Source organism: Leucopleurus acutus (assembly GCF_964270905.1).
Source record: "Leucopleurus acutus genome assembly, chromosome: 20".
NCBI classification, from domain to species: domain Eukaryota; kingdom Metazoa; phylum Chordata; class Mammalia; order Artiodactyla; family Delphinidae; genus Leucopleurus; species Leucopleurus acutus.
The window spans coordinates 26563995-26582934 of NC_139162.1; the positions used below are offsets into that span (position 1 = coordinate 26563995).

The 18940-nt window shown below is 51.5% G+C and overlaps 1 protein-coding gene across 1 annotated transcript; it reads left to right on the top strand.

Moving 5' to 3' along the window:
• Window positions 1–2054: 2054 nt before the first annotated feature.
• On the top strand, window positions 2055–13190 carry SLC38A7 (solute carrier family 38 member 7). Its single transcript, XM_082862829.1, has 11 exons — window positions 2055–2360; window positions 3461–3882; window positions 4531–4729; window positions 4951–5095; window positions 5987–6085; window positions 6737–6794; window positions 6972–7086; window positions 8419–8566; window positions 9109–9308; window positions 10151–10205; window positions 12414–13190. The coding sequence occupies exons 2-11, from the start codon at window positions 3613–3615 to the stop codon at window positions 12514–12516; spliced, it is 1392 nt and encodes a 463-aa protein (XP_082718955.1). The 5' UTR covers window positions 2055–2360; window positions 3461–3612; the 3' UTR covers window positions 12517–13190.
• Window positions 13191–18940: the final 5750 nt, after the last annotated feature.

The following is an 18940-nucleotide window of genomic DNA, read 5'->3' on the forward strand; positions in this document are numbered from 1 at the left end:
TGGTTGCCAGGGACCTGGGGGAGGGATGAATGGAGAGTGCCTGCTAATGGTTACACGGTTTGGGGGGGAGTGATAACAATGTTATGATATTAGATAGTGGCAATGATTGCAAAACTCTGAATATACTAAAAACCACTGTATTGGGCACTGAAAGTATAAATTTTTTGGTCAAATTCATAAATCTCAATAAAGCTGTTATTTGTTTTAAAAAACCTGCAACAGCTCAGATGTCCTTCAAAAGTGATTAGTTGCACAAACTGCAGATACCATGGAATATTGTTACTCAGTAATAAATAAAACATACACACACGGCATGAGCCTCTGGGAAATTATGCTTCTGCTGAGTAAAAATAGCCAATCCTAAAAAGTTGCAGACTGTATGATTCCTTTTATATAACATGCTTTGGAATGACAAACTTTTAGAAATGGAGAACAGATTAGTGATTGCGAGGAGTTACAGAAGGGGGGCCTTGCTGGAGGGAGGTGAGTGTGGTTATAAAAGGGTAACAGGAGGGGGCTTCCCTGGTGGCGCAGTGGTTGAGAGTCCCCCTGCCAATGCAGGGGACACGGGTTCGTGCCCCGGTCCGGGAAGATCCCACATAACGCGGAGCGGCTGGGCCCATGAGCCATGGCCGCTGAGCCTGCGCGTCCGGAGCCTGTGCTCCACAACGGGAGAGGCCACAACAGTGAGAGGCACGCGTACCGCCAAAAAAAAAAAAAAAAAGGTAACAGGAGGGATCCTTGTGGTGATGGAAATGTTCAGAATCTTGAATGTGGTGTAAACCCTACACATGATTAAGTTGTACAGAACTAAATACAAACTAAAAAATGACTATAAATATAACTGAGGAAATCTGAACATGATCTGTGGATTGTGTCAATGTCAGTATCCTCGTTGTGATATTGTACGACAGTTTTGCAAAATGTCACCATTGAGGGAAACTGGGTAAACAGTACGCAGGACCTCACCAGCAAGGACCTTTGATGCACGGAGAGGATATAACATAGATGAAGACATTGGAATGCCAAAGATTATGTGACAGCCTGCAAGTGGCACACAGCCACAAACAGAAGCCAGGGCTCTGGACACCCATTCTTTCATTCAACATTTATATGAGTGACACCAATGCCTCAGATCCCCAGTTGTAGAATCTAGGCCCTAGGGTTATAGCCATGAACAACCCTCAGGACAGCCACAGCTCAAGGAGGTACAAATGACCCCTCGCTGTCCCTAGTGAAAAAGTCCAGGGTCACTGGCTGTGGGTGTGAACGTAAGAAGGGAGACAAAGGAGGATAATAAGGCCAAATAGCTCTGGCCCACAGCATCCGTACTGGCAAAGACACCAAACCTCCTAATGCTCTTGCTAGGAGGCAGGAGGTGCGGCTTGGCCAACAGGCCAGGACTACAGTAACAGGATAAACACGGGCGGGCTGGGGGCCGAGGCTGGTTTGGGGCAATGCGGTTGGGTTGAGGATTAGAGAGCTGGTGTCCAAGACTAACGCCTGCCGAAAACTACAGCTCCCAGTGTGCCCCGCGGTCCGCCCCAGCGGTCATGTGACCGCTGCTCACGTGTCTCCGCAGCCGGCCCGGGCTCAAAGCACCGCAGGTAAGTGAAAGGAGGTACAGGTTGGTGGAGGTGGAAACGTTAGGTCCCTGGGTCCCCAGGGCCGCCACCGCGGCAGAGCCCTACCCACTCCCTGCAGGACTCTGTAGCCCGGCGTCCTCCGCCCCACACCCGCCTTCGGTCGGCCGGCCCTTGCCGCGCCTTAGCCCGGCCTGTCCCCACCTAGTCTCCACCTAATCAGTCCTAGGCCCGGATCGAGCGCCGGAGCCCGTCCCCAGTTTACCTCACAGCAGCCCACTCTCCTCGCTTCAGGCCTGAGGATCGCCCCCACCCCCCGCCCTGGGTGCGCCCTGGCCCACCTTCCAATGCAGCTCACCCCTTGTATTTCTGGGATCCAGCCCCAGGCTGGCCTGGGAACCTGCTCCGTTGGGATCTGAGGGGCCTACTGCAGTGGTTACAGCTCCGGCCTGAGCGTGTGGGCATCAGGGTTCTAGTTGTGGCTCTGCCGACGAGCCGCTGAGACATTAGTCTAGCCTCTTTCCGTCCGTGGGCCTGTTTCCCTAACTGAGCTGCTGCTCCACTCCGTGAGTTAGAGCGCCTCAGTTCCCTTCACTCTGCTGGCCCGCACAGAAACAGCTGACTCTTTCTCTGCTGACACATTTTACGTAGAGTTTGAGAAAGAAGAAACTGAGGGCAGAGAGGGAAGTGAGGAGAATCAGATCCCAGATCTTTGGGGAGAAGGAGCTGTAAGGAGCAGCTGTCCCTCCACCAAAGCCGGAGGGGTGGAAAGAGCAGGTAAGCTGGGGACCATGGAGCAGAGTAGTTTGAGGGGAGCGGGGCTGAGCGATTTCAGACCAGTGCAGAGACCTCTGTGTCTGGAATGTGAGCAGGGTGGAGGACAAGGTCTCACCGCTCAAGCAGCGCTAACTTTGCAGGGCTGTCTCTGGAGCTACGCTGGAAACTTGGGAGACCAAAACTGCCTCCACTGCTCACCGCTTTGATTTTTTGCCGAGTTGCTGGCTGGGTGGGTGGCAGGTTGCACAAGAGGAAGCCCTGTGGCAGCTGACTGATCTTTCTGGACTTGGAGCCAGCAGGGAGACATTTCCCCTGGAGCTGTGTCCCTTGGTTGCAGGCTTGGTGACAGATGTCTGAGAGCACCCAAACTCCCCCTTTTCTCTCTAATGAGTTTAAGGCTCCCAACTTTGTTCAGCCATCACAGGAGGAGCAATGGCAAGCATCTGACTACCCAAGAGGCCTTGCTAGCCATTCTAAACCCCCCAGTGTGCTGGGGGCATTGGAGGGGATGTCCCTGTGATGGGCAGTGGTTAGGTCAGGCATGTGGGGAGAAAAGTAAGAATTGGCCTCAATTTTGAAGGGCTTTGAAAGCTCCACAGAATTTAGACTCTGGAGGGAGGTATGCTGGGCTGTAAGAAATTGAAATACCCACAGGTGAGGATTGTTCTTGCGACCCTGTGGTGTAGAAACAAATGAGGAAGCCAGACAGATCTGGATCTAAATCCTGCTTTGCAACTTGCTACTTTGTGACCCTGGATGAGTGATCTGATCTCTCTGAACCTTATGACCACTGTCATAAGGAATGAATGAGATAAGATATGTCCATGACATTCCTGCCCGATGCATGGCCTCTAGTGCTGACATATCAGTACCCCTCTCTTCTGTGTTTATGTCTTATTTACCTGATAGGTCTGTAGGCCTGAAGCAGGCAGGAATTACATCTGACACATTTCTGTCTCTGCCATCACACTGTGGCACCCAACGCAGTGTTCTGCACAGCGGCACACCTGGGCTTGGATCTCAGCCATCTGATCTTGGGAAAGTTGTTTCACCTTTCTGTGTCTCTTGGGATAACAGTAGTATCTGCCTTTCCCATCTAGGTTGAGGAGAGCCAGAGCCCACAGGCCTCCTAGGATAACAGCCCCAAACAGGCTGGTGGCACCCTCCAGCTGAAGGTGTTCTCTCAGCTCCCCAGGGCATGTGGTTGTGAGACAGAACCCACAGACCCTGCAGGAACAGGACTCCCAGGGCCATGGCCCAGGTCAGCATCAACAGTGACCTTGGCGAGTGGGGCTTAAGCACAGACTCCGGGGAGCGTGCCCGTCTGCTGCAGAGTCCCTCTGTGGACATAGCCCCCAAGAGTGAGGGGGAGGCCCCTCCTGGGGGTCTGGGCAGAGGCACCACTTCCACACTTGGAGCCATCTTCATCGTTGTCAATGCCTGCCTGGGCGCAGGGCTGCTCAACTTCCCAGCAGCCTTCAGCACTGCCGGGGGAGTGGCAGCTGGCATCACGCTGCAGATGGTGAGTGAGCATGCCTGGTGGGCAAAGGTGCAGTTCTAGTGGTGGGTCTGGGCTCTTCACCTCAAAAGGGAGGCTCTGGATCAGGAGTAGTCAGTTGGAGACACATGCTACCACTCTCCCCTCCATCACACATGGCAGACATTACTAATCTATTCCAGCATTCTTTCCTTTGAGCCCAGATGAGGCTTCAAAAGCCTTCCCAGCTATCAGGGAAGTCTGGACGTCGACTGCATATTTAATAATTTCATGGTTACATTTAAAAAGCAGGCCCATACCTTAGAGCCGTGCTGAAATATTTACTGATGAAATGATATGATAGCTCGTATTTTCTTCAAAATAATCCAGAGTGGGAGAGGGAATAGATGAAACAAGATTGGCTGTAAATTGATGATTTTTGAATTTGAGTGATGGGTACATAGGGGTCCATTATACCATTCTGTCTACCGTTGTGTATGTTTGAAATTTTCCTCAAAACTTCTTGTTTTTAAAGAAAATCTCAACTCCAGTAATCCATTAAAATTGCCCTGCAAGATAAGGCTAATTTGCCAGATGGGCATTGGGCACCGGGCCAGTAAATGCTGAGCAAGACCAGGCTGCTCTTTGCTGCCAGGCCTTTCCCACACCCTCTTGCTATGCCCCTACCCGCAGGCCATGCTGGTTTTCATCATCAGTGGCCTCGTCATCCTGGCCTACTGCTCCCAGGCCAGCAATGAGAGGACCTACCAGGAGGTGGTGTGGGCTGTGTGTGGCAAGCTGACAGGCGTGCTGTGTGAGGTGGCCATTGCCACCTACACCTTCGGGACCTGCATCGCCTTCCTCATCATCATCGGGGACCAGCAGGACAAGAGTGAGGTCCCCCCTCAGTACCCCCCCCCAGCCCTGGGGGTCATGCAGCGGGTGGGAAAGAGCATGGAACACCTGCCCAAGGCCTGGCCTGGGCCCGGCTTTCATCTGGGAGTCCTCCCTCCTGGCTGCTGGGCCCATTAGACAGATGGAGGTCCCAGCAGAGGTGGAGGACCACACCCTGCAGTAGCCTGGCATCACATTCCCTCCTTCCTCCCTGTGCAGTTATAGCTGTGATGGCAAAGGAGCCTGAGGGGGCCGGCGGCAGCCCCTGGTACACAGACCGCAAGTTCACCATCAGCCTCACTGCCTTCCTCTTCATCCTGCCCCTTTCCATCCCCAGGGAGATCGGCTTCCAGAAATATGCCAGGTTCGGAGGCCCCACCCCAGCCTGCGCTGGACAGCAGCTCTGATCACAGGCAGCTGGAGACCCAAGGGCTGCAGGGGAACCCCTCTGCTCCATGCCACCTCATCTCCTGGGGCAGCAAGAGTGGGCAAGGCAGGGTAGACCGGGGCTTGCAGGGGTTCCGGCATAAGACCTTCCTTTTGTGTCAGCAGCAAGGGAGACAGTGGCTCTTTGTATCAGTGAGAGATTCAGTTCCAAATGTCCTTGTCGAAGAAGGGATGCATGATAATCATGTGTGAAGGCTGTCTCCTAGCCTGGGCCTTGTCTTTCCCACGGAGGATGGGACTCTTGATCATTTGGGATTGTCAGCCTGGCAGCATTTTCCATGCAGCTTGGTATGAAGGGAAGGGACTAGCTTCCTGGCTCAGAGTCTGAAAAGCTGTGGGATTCTAAGCTGTTTCCTGTGATCCTTTATCGAAGGGGTCACACTCAGTGTCTCCAAGGTTTCCTTTAATGTTGACTTCCCAGTATTTGTGCCTTCAACCCTCCAGCATCTCCTACTTCTCAAAGGCCCTGCTTGCACCTCTCGCCAAGTCTGGGCTGCTCTGATTGAAGTAGCAGATGTGCTTTGAAGCCCAGCCCCCTGCTGTGGTCTCTGAGCCATGGAGCTGAACCACCTCATTTCCCAGTGGCCACAAGTGTCAGTCTGGTCCCCTCCTGGCTTCCTAAATGTGGCTTGTTTCTCTGAAACTTATGTCTCATGCGTTTCTTGAGTCTTTGTTTGGGATAGTCTCCCAGTTGGTTCATTAGACACTTGTGGTCACTAAAGTTAAGGGTGGATGTCCCTGGGGATGGAATGAGAGAAAAGGCAGCTGGGGATAGGGGGGAAGAAGCTTAATCTATCCTTCCTGGCAGCTTCCTGAGCGTCGTGGGCACCTGGTATGTCACTGCCATCGTTATCATCAAATACATCTGGCCTGATAAAGAGATGACCCCAGCGGACATCCTGAACAGGTGGGTGAGGGCCCCCGGGAGACACATGGGGTAGAAGCTGCCACTCGGGCACCAGGAGGTGCTGGGTCAGGCATCAAAAAGCCACACAGGTACTCTTCCCAAGGCTCATTAGCTCACTGGGGCTTGACTCATTGGTCATTTTAGGAAGGAGGCAAGAGGTCCTGATCTCTTTTTGCTGGAGAGAAGAGTGACAGCCGGAGATGAGGGAGACTTTGCCACTAATGTCCAACAGATGAGCCAATGTGAGACTAGGCCTCAGGTTATGGAAGCTGCCAAGGTGGAATTGCACATCTGTTTCAACATGTGCTTATCTGTAATATCTGTATCTTCCACGTGAGGTTGAATCCATTTTCTTAATTTTTTAAAAAAAAAAGTTTCCTTTTTCTTGAAAGGAACAAATCAGAGAAGCAAAAGCCCAAGTGCAAGAGCCAAAAGTTCTGGATTTTGGTCCCAGGAGGGCCTTCCAGAGCCTCAGTTTACTGACCTGTAAATGGAGATGTGTCCTCTCCCAGTCCCCAGACTTCTGTGGGTTGAATGTGTGCATGCTGGCTGGTGGAGGCCGTGGGGGGCTGAATGAAGAGTAAGAGCATGGTGGCGGTTGGTGACTCTGAGGGGCTCCCGGGCAGCAGCATCTTGTGTGTTTGTCCGCAGGCCAGCTTCCTGGATAGCCGTGTTCAATGCCATGCCCACCATCTGCTTCGGATTTCAGGTGCTAGTTGCAAGGTCCCTTTTGTCCCCTTAGCTCACTCCCCATCCTGGGATGGAATCCACGTTACAGGCAGGATGGGGGAGTCCTGGAAGGACAGAGTGGGGGCCCCAGGACTTGCCCCTTATCCTTGGGGGTGAGGTCACTTGCCCACCATGACCCTGCCCCTCACCCTGACAGTGCCACGTGAGCAGTGTTCCCGTCTTCAACAGCATGCGGCGGCCTGAGGTGAAGACCTGGGGTGGGGTGGTGACGGCCGCCATGGTCATAGCCCTCGCTGTCTACATGGGCACAGGTGAGTGCTCCCCTCCAAGGGCAGGGCTTAGAGGGCTCCCACTTTCCCTCTTTGTCCCCAAGTCGTCTGGCCCAGGATTTCCTGGGGACAGCCCTGCACTCCCAACACGTCAAACACTTCTGTAGGCACTGGCTTGAACTTGGGCCACCCTGGGCCTCCTCCTGCCCAAATCAGAAAGATGTACGCATGCATGCATTCAGCAGCTCTCAGTGGGTGCCTAGTAAGTCCCAGGAACTTTCTCAGCGTGGGGGATGGCATGGAGATAGATAGACCCGGTCCTGCCCTCATGGAATTGACAATCTAGTCGGAGAGAGAGTCTTACAGGAGCAAGTCAGTCAGGAATCAGTAAGGAAATCCAGACAGTGGTGAGTGCCATGGTAACAGGGAAACAGGAAGCTGTGAGTGGGACTGAGTGGGGTTGGCTTTGGTGGGTACGTCACAGGTGGCTCCTCTCTGAGGAGGTGGCAATTGGGGAAGGCCAAATCATGAGAAGGAGCTAGAATCTGAAGAGCTGGGGGAAAAGCATTCCAGACAGACGAACCAGAAAACGCCAAGTACCTGAGGCCGGGACAGAAGAAGGTCTGCATAGCTGGAGTGGAGCGAGTTGAGGGTGGGTGGCGGGCAGCACGGCCAGACAGGGAACACAGCCAGATCCCTGAGGACTGTTGGGAGGCAGAGAGGAAGCGCTTCAGCAGGGGCGTGGCTTGGGGACACCCGGCTCTGGGTGTTGTGTAGAAAATGGTTTGGGTGAGGGAGCAGTGCTGGGAGACCACAAAGAATGGCCCTGTAATTCCTTCCACAGATGGTTCTCAGGACCAGCACTGTTCTAGTTTCTGAAGACACAGCAGGAACAAGGGTGGCAAATAGGCAGAGTCCCGTTCTCCTGGGGCGACAGACAATAAACGAGTTAAAAAAAAAAAAGTTACAAGAGAGAGGAGTGCTCTGAAGAACACAGAACAGGGTGGTGTGAGGGAGTGCCTGGGGGCAGGGGTTATTGTGGACGGGCTGGGTGGGGAAGCATTCTGAGGAGGGGACAACGGAGCTGAGACCTGAATGATGAGGAGATGGGCAGACAACGTTAATGCGGAAGCTCTGAGACAGGAACTGCTGGGTGAGTTCAAGATCAGAAAGGTGACGGTGTGGGGGCGGGAGATGTGAGAAGTCAGGGAGGGAGGCTTCTGATCCCAGCCTCGACACCCCTCTGAGCTTCAGTCTTAGCCTCCAGAGCTGCTCCGTCATCTCCCCACCTGCTGCTAGACCCAGCGGTGAACGGTCCATGGCCCTAACCCTACGAGGGTCGCCTGGACCCAGCCCTCTTGTCCCTGCCCTCAGGCATCTGTGGCTTCCTGACCTTTGGAGCTGCTGTGGACCCCGACGTGCTCCTGTCCTACCCGTCGGAGGACATGGCTGTGGCCGTCGCCCGTGCCTTCATCATCCTGAGCGTGCTAACCTCCTACCCCATCCTGCACTTCTGTGGGCGGTGAGTCCCCTCTCCACCCCACCGGGGTGCTCCCTTTCACCAGGGCCTCTGAAAGCCCTTTGAACATGGGCCTTGTGTAGAATCCATTTTATAGAAGGAGAACCGGAAGCCCAGAGGAAAGAGTCAGTGCCTCGCATGGCCCTGCAAGTACTCCCAGCCGGGTCTTTGGGGGTCCCCTTTGTCCCAGAGTCACCAAAACATTCTGTGAGTCCTCTGAGAACCTCTAGTCCAGATCCTTTCCTGAACACCCTGCTTTCTGGGTACCCCAGACCCTTCCTTTTCAGGAGACTAGTAGCATATGTTCCCATGGGGTGTGCTAGTCCTGGGCCAGGCAAGGCACTAAGCCGTTCCCATTCACCATCCTGTCCGGTCCCCACGGCAACCCTGAGAAGAGTGCTGCTAGGCCCATTTCAAAGAAGAGGAAACTGAGGCCCAGGGGTTAGAGGCTTACCTACAATCCACCCAGTCGGGGGTCTGGCTCCATGGCTGGAGGTGGGGAGCTGTTAGCAGGGGCGCCTCTGAGCTGCTCTCTGTGTGGGCAGGGCGGTGGTCGAAGGCCTGTGGCTGCGCTACCAGGGGATGCCGGTGGAGGAGGACGTGGGGCGGGAGCGGCGGCGGCGAGTACTGCAGACGCTCGTCTGGTTCCTGCTTACCCTGCTGCTGGCGCTCTTCATCCCTGACATCGGCAAGGTCATCTCGGTCATTGGAGGGCTGGCCGCCTGCTTCATCTTCATCTTCCCAGGTGTGGACCCCTGGCATCCCCGCAGCACTCTCTCCCAGGGCCTCCTGGCCTGAGCGCGTCACCTCCCGGGTTATTGATCACCCACTTCAGGCTCTGGTGTGTTTAAACGTTATCTCCTGCAAAGAAGATGTAGTTGTCATCTCCATTTCACTGGTGAGGAGGTGTGAGGATCAGAGAGGGTAACAAGCTTGCCTAGAGGTTAACAAACTCAGCTAAAGACTAATAGAAGCTTTTCAAACCCAAGTCTGTCTAGGTCCACAGCCTATACTCTTAACGCTTCATTCAGGTACCTGTTACTCCCCGACTATCAGGGATCTGGGTGGGTCAGCCCATGACGGGGTGATTAGGGTCTGGTGGTGGCACCCTGACACGGGTCGGGAGACCTGAGTTTCAGACACGATCTGCCACCAGATCCCTGGGCAACTGTCCTATCTGCCCAGTCATGAGTTCTGCCTGTACCCAGCTTACTTCTCTCTAGGAGGCCACCTGGAAATCCCTTGCCACTTTGCTTGGAGCAGGGGGGACACATCTGCTCAGAAGTGCACTGGGAAGGGCCCTGCAATGTAGACACCACTGAGTCACCTCCCTGTGCTGCCCCTTTAGTTCTGGGGCTTGCATGCAGCCCAAGGGGTGCCTGGCAGGTGCTGGCTCCTCCTGGGAGACCAGATGCCAGGTCTCCAGCTGGGTGCAGAGTGGAGACAGAGGCGGAATGTGCGGAGGAGTAAACACAGGCCTTTCTCCACCCACCATCACTGCCTCCTGGCAAAGGGGGAGGCTGGACTGCTGGGTGGGGGGGGGGGGGGTGCCCACCCAAGCTCCCAGGGCCACCTCTTCTCTTCTAGGGCTGTGCCTCATTCAAGCCAAACTGTCTGAGATGGAGGAAGTCAAGCCAGCCAGGTAAAGCAGGGCCCGGCCCGTGGTCCTCTCAGGGAGGTACTGGATGGGGGGTGGCCTTTAAATGGATAGGAGTCAGGAGACTTGTGTACTTTGAAAAACTTTTTAAATACTTCTTTTAAAATGTGTAACATGTTAGTTGTAACAGTTCAAATACTACTGAGGATTTGTTTTTAATTTTTTAATTTAATTTTATTTTTTTATACAGCAGGTTCTTAGTAGTCATCAACTACTGAGGATTTTAGAGAAAAAAATGGAAGTCCCTCTTACCCCACAGCCCGCTCCCCACCGCTCCCTTCTCCTGAGAGAGCTCCATGAGATCAGCACAGCCTGTGCCCTTGTAGACTGTTTCTGTGTGTGCACATGTGTCTGTGTACACAAAGCTATGCACGCGTATACACAAACACATGGGGTTTTGTGTCTGGTTAGGTTTTTTCAAAAATGCTTTCATGCCAGACACACTTTTCTGCTACTTGCCTTTTTCGCTTAACCACGTATTTTGGAGATCATTCTATGTCCACACAAGAAGATCTACTGCTTCCTTTTTCCATGGCTGTAGAATATTTTGCTGTTTGAATGTGTCCTGAATGTGAACACACTTCTGCATGTACACCTTGGCACAGCTGTTCGAGGATCTCAGTAGCATTGATTCTTAGAAGGAAATTGCTCCATCATAAGGCACGCTCATTTTTACTCTGGCACACGGGTTCAAATTACCCTCCAAAAAGGCAGTACCAGTCAGAGTCCCAGAAGCAGTGAATGAAAGTGCCCTGTTCCCCACACCCCTGCCAGGACTGTATATAGCAGCCTTTTCAATATTTGTTAGTCTAATGGATACAAAACACTACATGTTTAAAAAATTAACCATTTTTACCATTTTAAAGTGTTCAGTTCAGTGATATTAAGTTCACTCATATTTTTGTGTAACCATCCCCACCATCTACCTCCAGAACTTTTTCATCATCCTAAACTGAAATTCTGTACCCATTAAACAGTAATTCCCCATTCCCTCTCCCCTCGCCGCCACCATTCTACTTTTTGTCTGTGTGAATTTGACTCTTCTAGGTACCTCATGTAACTGGAATTATACAGTATTTATCTTTTTGTACCTGGCTTCTTTCACTTAGCATAATGTCCTCAAGGTCCATCTATGTTGTAGCAGCCTTTTTAAGGCTGAATAATATTCTATTGTGTGTATAGGCCACATTTTGCAAAACACTGCATTCTTTTAATACGTGCATGTCCCTGAATGGTAGAGAAGTTATGACCAGGTTGCATGCTTTTAAAAAAAATATTGTGCAAGTAATACTCATTGATTATAGAAAACTTTAAAAATACAGACAAGTCTAAAGAAGAAAATAATAATCACCTTTAATATCCAGATATAACCAGGAAATTTCTTGGCGGTCCAGTGGTTAGGACTCTGTGCTTTCACTGCTGAGGGCATGGGTTCAATCCCTGGTCAGGGAATTAAGATCCCACAAGCCAGGCGGGCAAAAAAAGGAAAAAAAAAAAAAAGAAAAAATTCCAGTTGTAACCCTGTAGCTATTTTTGATACATATCTTTTGCAGATGTCTCCTTTTTTTTTATTTATTTTTTTAATGAAATGGATCACTCCATGTGACCTGCTTTTTTCTGACCATCTTTCCATCAGGAGATATGCATTCTTTTTTTTTTTTTAATATTTATTTATTTGGCTGTCCCAGGTCTTAGTTGCAGCACGTGGGATCTTCCATTATGGCATGTGGGATCTTTTAGTTGTGGCATGCAGGATCTTTAGTTGTGGCACACGGGGGTCTTTAGTTGCAGCATGCGAACTCTTAGTTGCAGCATGTGGGATCTAGTTCCCTGATCAGGGATGGAATCCGGGCCCCCTGCATTGGGAGCTCGGAGTCTTAGCCACTGGACCACCAGGGAAGTCCCAGGAGACATGATTCTAATTCTGGTCCTGCCCTTGGTGTGCTGTGACCAGTCAATTAATCCCATTAGGTCTTGGCCTCTTTACCCATGGTCTAGGGATCATACACCCAGCCCCATAAACTGTTGTATGAAAGTCGTTGAGAAGTAGGAAGTGCTCTTCCCATAGGAGAAGTGGTACAAGTAATTAGAGTAATTAACTGATATATATATATATATATATATATATATGGAAGTTGGCAAATTCACAAGTGGATCGACTGAGCAGGCCCTCTCTCACCCTCTGCTCTACAGCTGGTGGGTGATGGTCAGTTACGGAGTCCTCTTGGTGACCCTGGGAGCCTTCATCTTCGGCCAGACCACAGCCAACGCCATTTTTGTGGATCTCTTGGCATAACCAGTGCCTCCCAGGGAATTCTTGGCCTTTGCCATTGGACCCTGGAACCCATCTCGTAGAGCTTCAGGACCACCCTGAGTCCGGCATCATTCCCCTCTACTGGTGGGATGACATCTGGACATCCTTTTCCAGGGACAGTTCTGGGGTGAAATCAGGCCCCACAACCCTGGACAGCTCAAACCCAGCTCCCTTCCTGCCCCCGCATCCTGGCAGTGCCATGGATGGTAGGAGGAGGTCTCGTGTCACAGAAGAACCTTCCCCCCTCTTCCACCTCTCAATTTCTCCATGCCTGGAAGCCACGGGTGAAGAGAGTCGGTAGGTCTCCGAAGGAACAACTCAGCCTGACTTCCCTCTGGAGAAAGAATGTGGACCAAGGGCTGCCATCCTCCACAGAGAAGCCTGCCCTGGGTAGGGGCTGTGCTCATTACCCCGGGGCTCAGTGCCTGCTCCAGTCTGTCGGCAGCCCAGCCAGCAGTGGCTTCCTCCGGCAAGTTCCAAAGGTAGCACTGAAATCATACAGGTGCGCCGAGGCAGGCAGATGGATGCCTTGTCCACTGCCTCCTGGGCCTGCGCTGAGCCTGAGAGCCCTCTTGCCCATGGCTGGTTGACATTTCCCAAGCCTTCTGGGGCCTCACCCTGTCTTCTTACCCAGACCTGACGGTCCAGGCATCCCTCTGCTCCTCCATCCCCAGACATCACCAAGTCTAATGTTTACAAACGGTGCCAGCCCGGCTCTGAGCCAGGGGCCAGGGGCCGTCCCGTGCCACGGTGCTGTGAGTACTCCTCCCTTAACTTTCCCCAAGGCCGGAGTGTGCTTTTCTCTCTCAGATTCCTGATGGGTCCCTCTTTTCAGAGGCACAAGGGGGGGTGAGGGAGCAAGCTGGGAACCCCATGCAGGCTGGGCTGGTGAGGATCAAGGTGAACCTGTCTGGCATCTTCACTTTGAATGGCTGCTTCTCTTCTCCCTGCCCTGCACGTCCCCCCTTCCCTGCCAACCCAGCCTGGTACCTTGGAGACAAGAAAGGCAGCTGGCCACTGACTAGGCAACATCTGAGTGTAGTCACGCCAGCCTACAAGTTTCCCTTCCAGTCTGGATCTTGTCTGCTCCTGTCCCCCATCACCTCTTCGCCACCACCCCATTTTTCTATGTAGCTCAGTCTCTCCTGTTCACATAAGTATGGGGGTGGGGGTGGACCAAACCCTCTCTCGTCCACTTCCTCAGCTCCACAGGTCTACCAGGCCTGGCCTCGGTGGCCTGTCGATCACACTGAGGTCACACCTACGTTGTGCCCCAGGGCGGGTGAGGAAGGATATTTTCCCCTTTCATATCTTGAACACCTTGGCCACTCATTTAGGCCAAGCCTAGGCACGAATCAGGCTTCCTCTGCCTGGAACACCTAGCGTTCTCCGTGGCCCCTCCTGCCTAAAACCTCTGAATGCAGTGGTGGGGTGAGAGGGATCCCTGCCCTCAGGACAGTGAGACAGAAGAAGCAGAGCCTTGCTGGGGCCAAACAGGCTTCTGCTCAGACCCCCGGACTGGGTGACCTGCCTTTCCTCACGTTCCCTGGGGGCCAGACCCACGTGGCCGTTTTCTCTCCGCCTGCTGCACAGCACCAGGCCCTGCCAGTGCCCACCCCAGATACAGTCAGGAGGATGGCCCGTCATCAGCAGGGCTGCACTGCCTCCTAACGTTGGATTTCAGTGAGGGCTGGGGGCATGTACGGGGAAAATGAGCTGGAATCTGGCCTAACCTCAGGAGCACCTTCCCCTGCCCTCTCTGCCAGGGCATTTTACTGTTTCTTTTCTACTTCTGCACATTCAGACCAGGGAGGATGGTTAATAAAAAGGGACTTGTGCTGCTGAGCTGCGTGGCCTGTGTCTGGTGCCAGGGACAGTCCAGGCCACTGACAGGAGGAAGACGGGCTGGAGTGGGAGTAGGGGTTGGGGTGCGATAAGGCCGTTTGGCCTCACCGTCTGTGACCCCTTACTCGAGAATGGGCCCATCACGCTCCCTTTCCCAAGCCGGAAACCTGCAAGTGGTTCTTAACACTTCTCTCTCCTTCCACATCCCATCAGACTTTCCCCACTGACTTGGGACTCCACCTTGGTCTGTCCTGCTGCCTCTACCTTGGTTCAAGTCCTTCCTGTGTCTTCCCTGTACCACTGCAGCCTCAGATTAGCTTCTGTGTTGTATGTCCCTCCCTGACCTCAAGTTTTGGGGTGAGCTTCAAACCCCTGAGCATCCCTCCCGCTTTGTCCTTTCAGAGGCAGGTGTTGAGAGCAGGCGCTGTTGTCCTGGTTATGGAGCCCCTCACTGTGCTCAGTGCTGGGGAGAAGATATTCAGCAAAACACACCAGCTCTGCTGTCAGTCTACTGGGGAAGACTGATGCTTAGCAAATCATCACAAATATAAACATGCAAGTTGTGATAAATGCCAAGAAGGGAAAATACAGAATGTTATATTTGGGGGTCTGAAGCTTCCCTGGGGAGTCAAGGAAGGTTTCCTGGAGGAATTGACATATGAACTGGCCCCTGAGTGATGAGTAGAATGAACTAAGTGAAGAGAGGTGGGGAGACCTTTCCAGGCTGTGGGAAATGCATGTGCAAATGCCCTGTGATGGGAGGAACATGGTCATTTGAGGAACTGGAAAGTGGCCATTGTCAGTGGAGCATTACCTGGGTGTGGGAGAGCAGCAGAGGTGAGAGCAGAGCATTCTGAGATGGTCTGCAACGGCTCCCCCTGGTCCTCAGAATAAAGTCGAACCCGCCCACCTTCTACCACACTCCCCATCCCTGTTCGGGTATTTTGCAAAGATCCCTCCCTCCTGGTGGAGGTGGGGACCCTCTCCAAGGAGGAAACATGTTGCAAGACTAGACAGGTGGGACAGCTTTGGGCCATGGTTCACACCTGCCTAGTGGACCAAGAGCTTGAGGTTTGGTTTCACTTTCTCTGAGTGAACAGAGGGAAGGAAAGGTTACATCTAGGCCACAGGCAAATGCCCAGCCAAATTCATTCAAGTCAAGACTTGTAAGCATTTAATCAGTGTCTGTCTCCCTGTTAGACTGTAAGTTCCACGGGAGCAGGGTCACATCTCCCTTGTCCATCAGGTATCTTAGCGAGTGCCTGGCACATAGCAAGTGTTCAGTAGTTGTTGAACAAATGATTGAATGAATAGCAACTAACACTTGTTGATTTCTTACTTTGTGCCAGCACTTAACTTGCATCATTCACATTTGGTCTTCATGACAACTCTATGCAAAAGTGAAAGCTGAGAGATGTTACATAGTGTGCCCAGGGAGTAAAATTGGAGCCCTCTTGCCGTGCATGAATAAACAAGTGAGCAGAAGGCTCTCTCAATCTGGTGATTTCTGACCCCGGAAGGCAAGCTCAGGAACCTCCAGCCCTCATGCTGGCACCAACATCAGACCCTAAAACCTTTGACTTACTGTCCCATCCAAACCGTGTCAAGTTGTGGGATGCCTGCTGGCTGGTGGCTCTGGGCAAGTCGCTTCCCCGCTCTGGGCTTCTGTTTCCAGAATCTCTAACATGGGACTGATCATCACTGACCTTACTTACCTCCCAGGATAAAGGAGAGCCAATGTCAAGAAAGTACATGAGAAAAATGACAGAAGTGCTTTATAACCAGAAATCCGCGTTTGCAGAAGAAATGCGAAAACTCAGTTTCTCCTCAGCAGGACACAGGCAGAGGTTCCCCTAGCACTTCCTGGGAGTCAGGGTACTTCTCAATCTTTAATGTGCATACAAAATTTTTATCTCCTTAGCATACAAATTCTGATTCAGTAGATCTGGAGTGGGGCCTGCAGTCTGCATTGTTAACGCTCCCAGCTTCGCCCATGCTTTGGTCCTTGGACTGCACTTTGAATAGCAGGGGACTGGTGGACAGTCCAAAGGCTTTGGCTTCAGACAGACCTGGGGTGGATCTCAGCAGTGCCTCTTTACAGTGGGAACTCAGAAATTAGTTCACTTCTCTGAACCCCACTCTCCTCGACTATGAAGTAGGAGTGATGGTGCCCATCTTATAGATGCAAATATTATAAATCCAAGCACAAATGGCATAATATACGTGAAATGCCTGGCAGATAGCAGGGATTATGTTGGTCATTTCCCTGTACTGGAAAGAAGGGGGGTGGGGTGGGAGGGTAACTGCAATTTCTTCCTTTAGTCAATAGAGGTCGCCTCTGAATAATTTCGGCTTACGAAAGTGAGGAGCTTATGGCCTCAGAGGACAGTCCAGTCCTGAGTCATTAGGTTCCTGGTGAACTGCTGCCTAGCACTTCTGAATGATGTCCCTATACTGGGGCAGGGCCACTTCTAGATCATGGCCTCCAATCTGGTGGGGGAATCAGACCAATCAAATAATCACAGAAACTAATTATGTAGGTACATGTGCTAGATGTAGATTCAGTATTGCAAATCCAGATTTGGTAATTCATTGCTATGATACAATGAAAAATTTTTCCATAGGTGTGGAGGAAGGCCAGAGACATTGTCGTCAGGAAGAAGGAAGACGGCAGACACCCTGTCCTACAAATACTTTGTGTTTCCTGAGGGGGCAGTGGGGTGGGGAGGGGGGAAGGAATAGGCACAAGATGCCTATTTGGATATTCTTCCATTAAAAATGAAATTGATGTGTTTCCAGTCCAACATGTAAGAAGCTTGGAAGTGGCCACTCCATCCTAACAACAAGTAAAAAGTTGAACAAACTGGAAAGTCAACTCTTCTTAGATATGTACAATAAGTCAGATTATAAGGCACACCACTGCCCCCAGAATTGGAGAGAAAGACAGACAAATACAGAGCAGAAACCCACAAGCAGAAACCTCTGTGGGAGTCAGTGCCAGGGTAAGGAAACCTGAACTGTAATTGATGAATTGCTGGAGGCTCAGTGTGGACAAATCTGAGAAATAAAAACACCAAGGAAGGGCTTCCCTGGTGGCACAGTGGTTAAGAATCCACCTGCCAATGCAGGGGACATGGGTTCAATCCCTGGTCTGGGAAGATCCCACATGCCACGAAGCAACTAAGCCCATGATCCACAACTACTGAGCCTGTGTGCCACAACTACTGAAACCCATGTGCCTAGAGCCGGTGCTCCGCAACAAAAGAAGCCACCACAGTGAGAGGCCCGCACACCGCAATGAAGAGTAGCTCCCGCTCGCCGCAACTAGAGAAAGCCCGCGTGCAGCAATGAAGACCCAGTGCAGCCAAAAAAAACCCACCAAGGAATCCAGTCCTACTGGGGGAAGGGAGCATACTTTGTGACTTTGTGGGTTTTACCTGAAGTTCTACCAGGTTCTCATAGTAAACATCAGAAAAAAATCCCTCATGTTTCCAGCAGAGGAGGGTAAAAGGAACCATTTTGAAATGTGCTAGAGCATTCTGTTGTTGTTAATAAGATATACCCTCAGGAGACACTTCAAATTTAACCAGAGCCTAACCTACTGGGATTTTATCAGAGCCTAACAGACCTCAGGGAAGGGAAACACACAACTCCATCCCACTCTAGCCACCCTGGGGGGACTGAAGGGAGAAGATAAGTGAAGTCCATAGTCCTTCTCTTAGTGAGCCAGTCCATCACAGGCTCACTAAGAGACTGTGATCCAGTCATAGGACTACAGAACACTTCCCCTTCCCTTACACCTTCCAACCTTATTACTAAAGGCCAATCTACAGCAGTTCCTTTTACCTAGTACATTATGCCTGGCTATCAATAAAAAATTACAAGATATACTAAAAGGCAAAAAACATAGTTTTTTTGTTTTTTTTTTTTGCGGTACGTGAGCCTCTCACTGTTGTGGCCTCTCCCGTTGCGGAGCACAGGCTCCGGACGTGCAGGCTCAGCGGCCATGGCTCACGGGCCATGTGGGATCTTCCCGGACCGGGGCACGAACCCGTGTCCCCTGCATCGGCAGGCGGACTCTCAACCACTGCGCCACCAGGGAAGCCCCTAAAGACATAGTTTTAAGAGACAGAGCAAGCATCAGAGCTAGACTCAGATATGGCAGGAGTGTTAGAATTATCAGACCAGGAATTTTAACGACTATGGTTAAGATGCTAAGGGCTCTCATGGATGAAGCAGACAGCCTGCAAGAACAATAGATGTGCAATGTAAGCAGAGAGATGGAAATTCTAAGAAAGAACCAAAAAGAAATCCTAGAGATAAAAAACACTGTAGGAGAGATGAAGAGTGCCTATACTGTACAGGCTGGATACAACTTAGGAAAGAATCTCTGAGCTTCAGGATATCTCAATAGAAACCTCCAAAACTGAAAAGCAAATAGAAAAAAAAAATAGTCTGTGGAAAAACAAAAGGAATAATGTACACAGAATGGGAATATCAGAAGGAAAAGAGAGAAAGGAACAGAAAAATATTTGAGACAATAATGACTGAGAATTTCCCC

What these genes read in the sequence shown, in the direction of transcription:
- SLC38A7 (XM_082862829.1), top strand. Translation starts at nt 3,613, where the DNA reads ATGGCCCAGGTCAGCATCAACAGTGACCTTGGCGAGTGGGGCTTAAGC. An exon ending in CGGGGACCAGCAGGACAAGA is followed by an intron (nt 4,730 to 4,950) that starts GTGAGGTCCCCC and finishes CTCCCTGTGCAG; the next exon opens with TTATAGCTGTGATGGCAAAG. An exon ending in GAGGAAGTCAAGCCAGCCAG is followed by an intron (nt 10,206 to 12,413) that starts GTAAAGCAGGGC and finishes TCTGCTCTACAG; the next exon opens with CTGGTGGGTGATGGTCAGTT.